At 48.7% G+C, this 12,344-nt stretch overlaps 1 protein-coding gene across 3 annotated transcripts; it reads right to left on the minus strand.

The window, feature by feature from the left end:
* Positions 1-292: 292 nt before the first annotated feature.
* Positions 293-12,139, minus strand: ralba (v-ral simian leukemia viral oncogene homolog Ba (ras related)). Of its 3 annotated transcripts, none has more exons than XM_026144744.1 (5): positions 11,993-12,139; positions 5,033-5,220; positions 4,466-4,674; positions 3,694-3,871; positions 293-3,193 (listed from the first exon to the last, which is right to left on the minus strand). In XM_026144744.1, the coding sequence occupies exons 2-5, from the start codon at positions 5,144-5,146 to the stop codon at positions 3,071-3,073; spliced, it is 624 nt and encodes a 207-aa protein (XP_026000529.1). In that variant the 5' UTR covers positions 5,147-5,220; positions 11,993-12,139; the 3' UTR covers positions 293-3,070. The 3 variants fall into 3 exon arrangements, with proteins under 3 accessions (XP_026000529.1, XP_026000530.1, XP_026000531.1); XM_026144745.1 differs by having other exon boundaries at positions 12,108-12,130; XM_026144746.1 differs by lacking the exon at positions 11,993-12,139 and adding an exon at positions 11,284-11,914.
* Between the last annotated feature and the right edge of the window lie 205 nt (positions 12,140-12,344).

Consider the following 12,344-nt stretch of genomic DNA (forward strand, 5'->3'; position numbering starts at 1 on the left):
CAATGCAGGGCAAAGTGAGCTGTTCACAGCAGAGCTGCTGCGACAGTGACCGCACGGAGCTCTATGGTCAAATTATATTTGGTGATTGATTTTGTGTTGCAGATACGGTGTCTGTGGGCGGGTTTATCACACTTACACCAGTGAAAACAAGCTCATTCATTCATTAGCGGACCACGAGAGGTAACGTCCACCTTGTCCAATGAAAGCTGTTTTGATTCATAAAAATTAAATAAAAAGATATCTGCCATCACTAATTATGCGATACTATAATTAATATGAATGCGCACAGCCATTAATGTTCCATGAACTAAATGTTTAATAAGGACTGACAAACATTCATTCAGTCAATCAACAATCACCAGTGGATGAATCCTAGTAGGGAGCACAGTGGCATCACTGGTGCTCAGAGCAGGCCTGCAGAACAGCAACACTGCCATCCTGTGGGCAGAGCGTGCACAGGCGTTTCCCGCAGAGACTGCACGCAGACAGCAGGATGTGGCACAGTCGCTAAAATAGGAGTTATTCTCTGTCCGCTGCATTTATCTTACAGGGCGAGCACAATTCCACCGAGTCTGTTTCTCTTTCTGTATAATGAAGGACTGTGATGGTGCTTTATCACTCGCACATCCTCATCCCCAACATTAGCTCAGATATAATGAGGGTTACTCAGAGGACGGGGGCCTCTCTGCAGAATGATAAAAGACCCCAGAGTGTGCCGGTGACACAGCATCGGTCATTAGCCGGGCTCACTTTGCCCTTTCATGTATTTCTAAATAAGTGCCTTCCTGTGGGTTTAACAGACCACCTAATCTGCCTACTTAGAGGCGCAGGCGAAGAGTGGGGATCCAGAGAGGTGAGTGTCAGGCAGGTAAATGTGCTTATCAGAGCTGTGACATGTTTGGCTTCTCTGGTGGAAACGCTGCCACAGGCTTTTAAACCTAGTAGGTTTCACCGGAGATGGAAATTACGGAGGATTAGTGTGTTTGTGTTAAGTATGGAGGAAATGTGGAGCCATTATCATTACAGGCTGAAACTCCCCACACTATTTCTCATGTTAGCTTTCCCTTTAGTTGCGCGGGCCTATATGATCAATAGCGAGCTGAGGAGTCTTATCTGTGGCGCGGTACAGACGCCGGCCCGGAGCTGCTGCACAGCCTGAGGACGTGAGGGATGTTTCGGCTCGGACAGTGAAAAAGAGCAAATCCATAATCCCGGAACATTATATAAATAACCCAGCTTGAATACTCGGGGACGTTTCAAAATGAGACAGAATAAGATGAAGTCAGATTTAACAGCAACACAGGAATAACCCCAGCTGTGTGGAGGAGGGCGGCGTGTACCTGGAACTACAGCAGCCCCTCCTGTAACACCAGGGAAGGAGCTTCCTCCCACCCTCCACACGAAAACTATTTTCAAAGTGATGTATGGTCAGTCTTTGCCTGGTGATGTAGTCAACCGTGTTTTCACACTGTGAAATGAGTTTCAGTGACCCGGCCGCCCCCGGGGCTTCAGCTACGAGAGCCCACGACCGGTTCATCTCCAGGGTGGCGTCACACAATTCCTGCCGTGTAAGATAAGGCTGTGAGGTTAATATAAATGGTGCTACTACATCACTGTCAGATTGGAGAAAAACAGGCCGTTGGCACTCTTCTGATGGCAGAGGAACAATCGATGCAAAGTGAGTGAGTGCTGGGTTATTTGACCAAACTAGGCCGTATGCCCCACGGGGACCACGGACTGGCAGCCACGTTTCAGTGGATAATGTCGCTGTAACTGTGGCCATAAAGTAAGTGGCTCCGCTGCCTCCACCAGAGGGCGCTGTGCAGCACGCCGCCTCCCCTTACCTGCCACACCACCAACGTTTTTACAACTGTCTGCAGGAAGTCGGACATTGAATCGAGCTCCTTACAAAGACATGAAAAAAGGAAGAAAAGCATTTATTCAGCAGCTCTCAGCCGCCAACAAACACACAGCAGGGTCACCATGAACATCTGAATACACAACAGCTGGAGCATCAGAGCTTCACTCAGACACACAGCAAGGTAAGAAGGTTCTCCCACAAATGCACACACACACACACTCTTACACAACATACATACCACACACCCACAAACATAGTTTGAATTTTTGTTGGCACAGCGTGACTCAACACAGCATGAAGCCACTTCTAAGGTACTGACAATGTAGTGCATGTTATTCAAAAGAAGATCAGGACTATGGAGACTAACAGACTGAATGCATTAGCAGGGTGGCCTCCTGGATTGTCGTGCCTCCCAGCACCGATCCAACCTCGCTCCTGGACAAACGGTGGCGTCTGCGCTCTGAGGAGGGTCACACCGACGTGGCAGAGCTCTCTCACCATTCATTTCCCACATTCTTAAAATACAGAACAAACGTTAAAATATCTCATCGCGTGTACGTGAAGAGAAATGAGTGGATTCTGAGTCAGCGAGGATGTAATTTTACAGCTTCACTGAAAATGGTTTTAACATTGATTTATGGTGATCGTGTCAGGACACGACTGCACTGCGTGAACCTCCTGGGATGAAAAAACCTCAATTCCTCGCATGAAACTGAAGAAAAATATTCAAGAAACCTGAAGGCAGGGGGGGGGGGAAACCGGACATTAAACTTGCAGCTTCAGCAGCTACTGCAAACACAAAGTGGGCGATGGAAACCTGCTCCACAGAGAGGCCATCAGTGTACATGCAGTCTACACTGACTGCAGGCCCAGATTAGAGGAGGCGAACAAACTAACGGCTTTGTAGAGAGAGAGGAACCAAAGGAAAGGCAGTAAACCGCTGAACGTGTCCAGCAGCACAGTTAGTGTCAATGGCAGTTTGGTCGCTGGCTTCCTGTAAGCCATCAAGCGCTGCAGTCGCCGTCCATCCTCACAGCAGAGCCAGTCAGCTTTCATTCATTCAGATTGGCAACATAGTGGTTGCGATTGTTCTAGACATGAAACTATAACAAGCTATCAATAAAAAATAATCAGATTCATTGAGATCAAAGACGCTGAGCTCTGCTCCTCTGTTCTGTGGAGCTTTGTGTTTTCAGGTCCACGAGGAGCTCAAAGTAAACAGCATCTCTCCCTGAAGCTCTTCTTGTTCTTCTTGTTCTTCCCTTTCCCGTTCTTGTCTTTGTTTTCAGACATTTTCTTGCCTCGCACTTCACGCATCAGGTCAAAGAACACCTGGAAAGAAATCAATCGCATATTTATAACACATACAGGACTCGTGTGTGAAAGAGTCAAAAGCTCAGTTGTGCAGAAGCTTCAGGCACGTTCCGATTCCTCAGTACTCTATGTGACGGCTCCCAGTAAGACCAGCAGCACGCGGGCGTTGGTACAACTCATCGGGCGGAGCGGGTCACCCGTGTGCATCAGCACGCCCTCCCCTGCTCGATCTCAAAGGCTAAAATTCCCCAAAAATAATTCAAAAAAGAAGTGTGGCAGGTCCACAGAGATTAAACCAGCTCTCAGAATTTCTTTGTTTGCTGTATGGAGGGTCGTGGGCATTAAACCTCCCTGTGCCCGCCCACCTCCTTCCTGGGTCTGGGCCTCATCCCAGTGGGTCATGCTGGAAACGGCCCCACTGGGAGGCGCACTCTAATTTCTGTTGAATCACGTTTACGTCACCTTCAGTGCCTAAAACTTGAGCACAGCTCTGTGCTGGTGCGTCTGAGTGATGATACCTTGTCAACGTTGGCTCTGGTTTTTGCTGACGTCTCCACGTACTGGACGCCCCACGCCTCGGCCTTCCCGCGGGCCTCGTCCACGGGCACCTGCCGACGCTCCTCCAGGTCCGACTTGTTCCCCACCAGCAGGAGCGGGATCTTGTCCTCTTCTGCCTTCACCCGCAAGATCTGCTCCCTGTGAGCACAAATGATTATTTGGTCTTTCTCAGGACGTTTCCCCAAATCTAACATGATAACCAGCTGGCAGCGTCACAGAAACAAAGACTTTTACAGGTTGATTAGCAGGATCGGGGCCGGCGCTTTAATGTTTCCACACTGTCGACGGACGTGCTGCCGTCATGTACACTGCTGAAAAACACTAATCTAACTTGCATTGTAGCCGTTTGGAGGATCCCATCCTCTCCCCTCTCAGCGAGCCTCAGAGGCTGACGTGTTTGATTCAAAGTGCTGCTGACTAACGTTTGCATTAAGCTTCAGTGTTTTGTTGCTGTGCTCTAATCCTATCTGCACCTTCCTGCCACAACACGTCCACACTGACACGCCTCCCCACTGACACTGTGACGTGGGTGTGACTCTACACGATCTGGATATTCATGTATTATCCAGACACTGAAAGACACTCGTGGGTGCAGATTGTTGCTGATGTGCCGACTCTGGATACTCTACAGCAGATGTGTAACGAGCGACGATGGCTGATGATCAGTGATGTCATTTTTAACCACTCGCCGGCTTTCATTAATGGCACCAAACTGAACGCACGCATCCGTACCTGAACTCAGCAGTGGCAGCGAAGGACTCGGGCTCTGTGATGGAGAAGACCAACAGGAAGCCCTCCCCGCTGCGAAAGTAGTTGTCCCTGATAGCAGCATAGTCCTCCTGCCCGGCGGTGTCCAGGATGTCGATCTGAGCCTCCTCCCCGTCCAGAACCACCTTTTTCCTGTAGCTGTCTGCTTTGGTGGGCTCGTAGTCCTCCACAAACTACACGTGAAGAGGCAGAGCAGTGGCGCCTGATCAGCAGTGACTCAGCAGGCTAACATGGAAATCAGACGCATGGACAAAAACGCCTGCAGACATGCTGCTGGGAGCCGGAGCTCTCCCCGACACAGGTGGGGACCAGTGACAGCAGCGCCTCTGTTAGGCAGGAGTGGCTGTTAGTCTCAGGCTACAGGGAGCAAGGGACTCATTTCACATTTATGGCAAACCACTGAAAACATCATAAAGGTTGCAAATAAAATCCAGATAGTAAAATAAATGAAGAGTGGTCACGCCTGCAGCCAAACCCCCTCATCTGCTGTCGTGACCTTGCTACAGCAGTGCCTTAGAAGTCTTAACTCACCTCATCGTACATGAACTGCAGGGTGAGGGCTGACTTTCCCACGCCGCCGCTGCCCACCATTATCAGCTTGTGCAGCACCAGAGAGCTCTGGTTTTTACCCTTATTGGCAGCCATCACTGGATTCTTCTTTGTGCCTCTCTTAAACACTCAAACACATGTGCACAGGTACACACACACACACTCACGACCTGTAGAGGACAAGAGCGGAAACATCAGTGCGTACAGTAAATAACCTCCGTGTGCCGAAAACACAAGCGTACCGTGGACGAGCGCGAGGACAGATGGCAGCTGCTTCTTAGCAGCTTTCACTCTGACTCGCTGTGCCAGGACTCCAGGCTGTGCTCCAGCTAATCTTAAATCTTAACCCCCATCATCTCCATTAAAGCGCCAAATTGCCTACTCGTGAATCCTAGAACTTTATAAAGTTCGCCATCAAAAGGTCATTGCAACTGATCAGAAGTAATGAAGCCATCATTCTTCAGTGCAAAGCAGCATTTACAAATGCATTAAACAGGCCACCGTGTGCTAAACTGGTTAAAGAGCAGGGAGACGTGCCTGCCATCTATCTGCTCTGTAATGGCTCTGCCCTCACAAGGTGAAAGCTCACAGTCAATTGCTTTTACCCGACTTCACAACCTTCTCTGTGTCAGATACGATAGCTGCCGTGCCCTCACCTGCTCTATGCTGTGGACGTGGTGCTGTGGAGTGCATCAAATAAGGTTCACAACAAATCAGCAGTCTAACAATGTTTACCTGCAGTGCTCAGCAGGAATCAGAAGTGTTTCTTCATTATATGTTTGAGCACGGCCGACAGCTTCAGTCATAACCAGCAATGTGTGAAAGCCTGTTGATCTGATCAGTTAGGAGATGACTGAGTGTCCGAGGAATCTTTTCCTGGCATTAAGCGTTTCTTATCTACCACCTTTACACGAAGCGTCACAGGAGCTTGTATACAAGCAGGCAGAAAGTCAGACGCGAGTGGAGCTGGTGGACGGGCTGTGGTGGTAAAAACACTTCACTTCCTGTTGTCACAGTTAGTGTCACACATGAAAACCATGTGACAGTTCGTGCTGACATCATTGGTGGACTCTACTTAAATCACAAGGCTTAAACTAAAAGCTCACAGCAGTCAACAATCAGTCAAAGTCCCGTGTTCAGAAGGAAATGCGTTACTGCAGACATTATCAGCTCACTGCTGTAACTGAGAGGCGATCGTCATGAAGAGAAGCTGATGTTTTTGCATCCATATCATAGGATGCATCTGTGACTGTATCTGTATCCTGAGCTCTTATGACCCATCGCTTCCTGCAGAGCAGCCTGCTAACACAATTCCAGCCCTGATAAACACTGATGACTTTCAGTCCTCATTAGTTAACCCCCATCTGTGTTTAAGGCATCGTCACTCCCCGTTTGTTATCCGCGCTGCACCCTTGACGCTCATGCCGGACAGGCGAACACTCATCAGCCACTGAGGCGCAACAGCTGGCCACTCCGTGCACGAACCATACGAGCTGAGATGAAGTCTGCACAGTCCATCACAGGAACCCCAGCTCCCTCATTGGGACGATGCTGAGCCTCCTCTGAGCTGTCACACTAACAGCAGCACACAGCTGATTCCTGGCGTTATTCTAAATCTGCTCCACCCAAACAGCAAACACTTCATTTCACAGAGTGGGCTCAGTGCTCACACTCAGGAACCTCCTGCCTCTCACACATGTAATAGAAGAGCTCTGCAGAAGCTACAAACTCCTGGAGGGAAATCAAACAGCAACAACCTGTGTGTGAACGTCAGTTTCTTTACATCGTCTGACAGCAGAACTCGTCTTGCTGCGTCAGCCGTCGTACGATAGCTGCTGATGCCGGCGATGAGGCATCGTGGTCTTCCTATATCCTAGCAGGAAGTGAAATCTGATCTGTGCTCTTCCTGTCTTTGTTATCAGTCACAGGCCAGGATACCCACACAAGCCTACACATACCCAAACACCCATCAGGAAGGCAGCTGACACAGAGGAGGGGTCACCGTGTAAATTATTTACTGCGACCCACTTCTCCGTACGCCAGCGCAGACACAGACTCCATCATAAACAAAGCAGTCAGAGCCAATAAACTCAGGCAGTGTGAAACATGCGCATCATCAGAATCAGAATACTTTATTCATCCCGAGGGAAATTAGGGGTTACAGCAGGCAGCACGCGCTAATGGCGCATGCGCACTCACAAAGGAACCATCATGTGTGCTTAGTGGAAAGTTTCCGAGGGAAGTTCACACAGCGAGGGTGGGGCCGTGTCACATTTCCACCAGCTGCGCTGCGACTTTGAATGCAGGGCCAAAATCAGGGGACAGTTGCAAAAGATATGAAAAATTCATATTTAAGCATGACCCACATCCAGGAGCTGAGTGCGCGCGGTGCTGGTCCTTCTTCGGGGCGGTGGGGTTATGGGGGGAGCCTACAAGGCCGCTCTGGTTTCTAAGGCTCCTGAAATATAGATGACACCAGCGCAAGAATTCATTAAGATTCCCTTTGGAGAACGGCCCGATGTTCCCTCTGCACTCATCCTCACACTCTGGCAAAGACGTACGGAGGTTTGCAGAGACTCTCGCAGATCCTAACAAAAGATTACAGCAAACAGAAAGTGTGAAGCACCCAAACTGGATTTATGTGCCGAGTAAAGCCGAGACATCTGAGCCAGACTTGTAAAGAGCCCGAGGATGCTCCGTCTTTCCACATTCGTCTGATCCCAGGGGTGGGGGGGATTTCCTCTCCCTGTCTGATGAAGAAAACAGTGATGTTTATTCCCTAAATAACAAACCTCCAAATTCCAAGGATTTCCAAAGGAGATCAGTTAGTTTTCTCATCTCGATACCGATCCACTGAGTCAATCACAACACTTATGTGGCCCACCGATACGTCGCGCATGCTAAACAGCTTTCACTTTAATGCTTCTGTCCTCTCAACACTTCCTTCTTTTCCAGCAGAAGTGAGGGAGCACACAGTTCCCACTATAACCATAACTGGAGCTCGCTGTGATAAAACAATACGATGGAGGTAAGAGTACGAGCAGGTCACACACAAAAAAATAAAGACCTGCGGGGTTATTTACCAAACATCTGGGCATCAGGAAATGATTTTTCCTACTTTCAAAGACAGCACGCAGCAGCACGAGAGACATCTTCAAAAAGCGAGCTCCCCACTGTGCATACTAACGACCCTCAGCCAGGAGCGTGTACAGAGAAGCCTTTGACCAAACTGGGCAGCAGGGACCCGGATCGTCTGTAACAGTCCTCGCCCTCCGGCCGCAGCGAGCGGGACCTTTCAAACAAACGTAAACGCATACGAAGTCTTCACTGATCCCTGCAGTGGATCAGCAACACGCCTTTAACACAAAGCAGATATCGTTGCTCCCCATGCTGCAGCTGACCCTGATGATCTTATCCAGACACTCGAGTCGTTCCCATTCCCGGAGCATTCCACTGGACTGATTCACCACGGAGAGACCGATGAGTCCACTTCTCAGCACACATTTCATCACAAATGTATTTGTTCCTGCTGAGCAACTCCCAGCTGCCCACTACTTATCTCTCATTGCAATGTAAACATATCTTTTCATTTTCCTGACAAATAATCACAACGGGCCCCGGTACATACCACCTACACCAGCGCAGCGGCCTGCAGTGCCGCCCCTGGAAGAAATAAAAGCACCACCTCACATTTCCGCTCCATCTGTCTTCACGGAGCCGGTGGTGACGGTAAACTTCACTGCTCTCACACTGTCTGTACCATCGGAGAAGGCGAGGTGGTCAACCTCAATCTGCCTTGTAATACTTCCACGCTGGAGCGAGACATGGTGCTGCGGCCTGCAGCTACAGCTTAAACACAGACGTGGGTTTAATGAGACAGCGAGGCGACTGGACAACTGTGTGAAATCTAATCTCCCAGGCTTTGCATCTGTCGAGCAGAGAGAGCGACGTGTGCTCTAAAAAAGAAATGAACAACAAATACTCAGTTTAAAGATGTTGCTCGTCCCGACCGGGACAGTTACACTTTCCCCTACTTTACTCTGTAACAAGGCATCGATACAGAAGCCAGGACACGGCTGTAAAGTAATAACCAATATGATGGTTTATTGCTTTGCTAACCAAATGATGTCCGTGTTTGTGCTTCCCCTTCAAAAAACTACCGGTTATTAAAGCAGATACAGTTACAACCTGAAGGACGTAAAACATCCTGAGGTCTCCACAGAGGCCTGAATGAGTGAAAGACCCCGGCCGTGAGGTGTTAATTAAAACTGAAACACACCGACCCTGGGCTACCATTGTGTTCCACAAACACTTATTTGCATAAGCAGTTCCTCTTCCTTTAAGGAAACAGGATGTAATGCTTTCCATATTTGATGTGTTACACATATCAGTTACAACTACTGTGTGTAAATATCTGGACATCAGAACATGTCGGTGGGCGTCTTCTAGAGAAGTACACCGAGTGCTCGTCCAGGCCGAGTTTCTACTTCTAATTAAGTCAGACAGAACTAGACAAAGCCCCGTCGGCCTGCTGAGTAAGGCGCCGTTTATCACTGCTACGCACTTACCTACATCAGCACACAGCCTCACTTCTATTTAATGACAGACCTGAGAGGATGGCACTAATGCTAATGCACAGCAGGAAAAGACCGCAGCGGGCTTTCAAGATAATTCAGTGAACTTAAGTTACATAAATAACCTGCATGACTCTCAGCACAGACCGTCTGTTAGTCAGTGGGCAGCAGCCTGACTGAGCAGGTTCATCAAGAGTAACCAAAGATAATGATCCACACTCATAACATTCACACTCGGTTCACATCGATATGACATCTACCTGAAGTACCTCTGCAAACGGACCGTCTCAGTGTCAGCAGCTCTCAAATCAGCGTCTGTGAGCGACAGGCAGAAACAACCAATAGGACGGCTCGTTCAGCAGACTACAACCTCGGCTCAGCGATCGCTTTCTGTCATCTGATCTCTGATCAGCTGTACTTAGAAACAGTGGGTAGAAAATGTGACTTCAGCAGCTCAGTGAGCAGCTCTGTGTGTTTGCTGTGGACCACATTACAGCCCAGATTTCACAGTTGTTCTGACAACAAGAGAAACTTTTACTTACTTCACTTGTGAGTTTGTCTGCATTAAAATGCAGTACGCAGGCTGTACGTCCCTGCTGGTTATAAATGGGTTGTTTCATGGTTACTCCTCAGAGCTACACATTGACCAAAGCTCACCATTCCTCTAGGTTATCCACAGCAGGATTTCCTGTTCCTGTGGGAATGTCACCGGCTAAAGTAATTCACTGGGATTTCAGATCTCCGGGTCACAGGAAAGTGTCAGTTTGGTTATTTCTGCTTTACGTGCTGTCACATAACTCTTCTGATATTTGTACCATTTTCTGGAACATAAAATTACTGGAGATAAAAAAAACTTTTAATAAAGTTTCAGTCATAGTGATTTTTTAGCAGCATGCTATCAAACTCCACTTAGCTCTGACCCAAGAAGAAGTGAGAAGCAGCCCGTGGGTGGATGTTAGCTCAACATGAGCACCCACTGTCCACGTAGGAAGAAGGGAACCTTGGAGGAGTCTCCAAAGGTCGATTCTGTTCATCTGGACGTAGCGTTTTGTGGGAGAAACGTTTCATCATCATCCAGCTGACTTCTTCAGTCTCAGCTGCAGGTTTATAATCTTATAATCAGTACATTTGCATAATGACTGAAACCAGCCCACTGAGGAACAATGGGCTGGGAGGTCAGTTCTTTCATCATAACCATAAACCTTGGAAGAGGCCTGTGGGGCTGGGGGGTAACTTTCTCCATAAACATCTCATAACACTATAAAAATGGATATGGGCCCTTTAAATACAATTTCCCCCAAAACAAATAAAAATGGCCCACCAGCTTTTAGAAACCACGGGAATTCCCACAAAACTGATGACCTGCTTTTCCTGGAAGAGCTGTTATTGTGCTTGGATCAGCGCGGTGCTCGGGAGCTGTTTACGAGGGTTTCAGAAGATCACGAGACTGTGAGCTTACAGGATGTCACTGCTGCTTTAAATGAGGTGTTAGTCAGCCCAGAATGACACGAGTCTGTGTGATGAACCACACACGGTCACTTTCCCCTCACACAGACCCACAGCGGGCTTTGTCAAAGAGAAGGAAAAGTGCTGCTGCTTTGCCAGCATCGTCCCTCCACCAGCACCTCAACTGTATACATGTAAACACGGAGCACTCACCTAGCTGCCTTCCTCCTCACATTTCTGCACTTCACCGGAGGGTTAAAGTGACCATTGCAGGGCCTCCAAAGTCAGGGGGCTGACAGAGGTGTCCCTCCATACAACAGGAGAAACTCCATGTATGATTTTCTCCGTCACATACAGACAGAGGACAGGTGTGACAGCACCAGCATGATCTCAGTGTTAGCACACCAAACTGTCCTTTTCGCTGACATCAGCTGAGTTACAGGAACATGAGCCGGACCTGGCTCACTGGGTGTGTCCACTCATCTTCCCAGAGGTAAAAACTTTTCAGCAACTACCGCCAAACAAAGTAGAACCGCTGACTTTACCCAGTCCGTCTCTAAACGGTAACTTTACACAACAACAGAGCAAACAGGAGCGGTAAAGCCGCTGTAGTGCCACAGCACAGCCGTGGAGAGGACAGGCTGTGCTGTGTCTGTGTTACCGAGGCTACACCGTCACTGGAAGCTAAGCTAACGACCGGCCAAACAAACAGCTCGTGCCTGACGTTAGCTTCCACAGAGACAGCTAATCAGTCACCAGTGTGTGTCCCGGTGTCCTCACAGCCGTGGGTGCTGAGAGGACAGCCTTTGGACCCGCGGGGTGCTCGCCCGTCCTTACAGCAGGTGCGGTACCGTCAACCTCCCCAAAGCCCCGGTTACAGACTCACGGTGTTCCGCTTGACCGGGGCTGCCCGGAGCCTTACCGAAGCACGATCCGCTTGTCTGCCCGAGGCTGCCGCTATCTTGCTGAGCGCGTTAACAGCGAACACAGAGGCATTGGTCTACATATACAAACCGCTCCCGCAACAAAAGCCCCACCTTCCGGAAGTACAAGCTGCAAACGGCAGGATGTGACGTAATCAGCCTGACTGCCAGCGTTTACTTGGATTTCTAACTGGACAGGATTACTACTAATAAAAAAAAAATTACTACTAATAATTATGAATTATTAATTAATAATTTTAAATAAATAACAAAAAACAGTTCAGTGTAACAGAGTGGTGTAAAACTAGCACAGTTACTGTCTATGAATCCTCGGAGTTAATACTCAAAACA

This window comes from Astatotilapia calliptera, chromosome 16 (genome assembly GCF_900246225.1).
Source record: "Astatotilapia calliptera chromosome 16, fAstCal1.2, whole genome shotgun sequence".
In the NCBI taxonomy this organism is placed as follows: Eukaryota; Metazoa; Chordata; class Actinopteri; order Cichliformes; family Cichlidae; genus Astatotilapia; species Astatotilapia calliptera.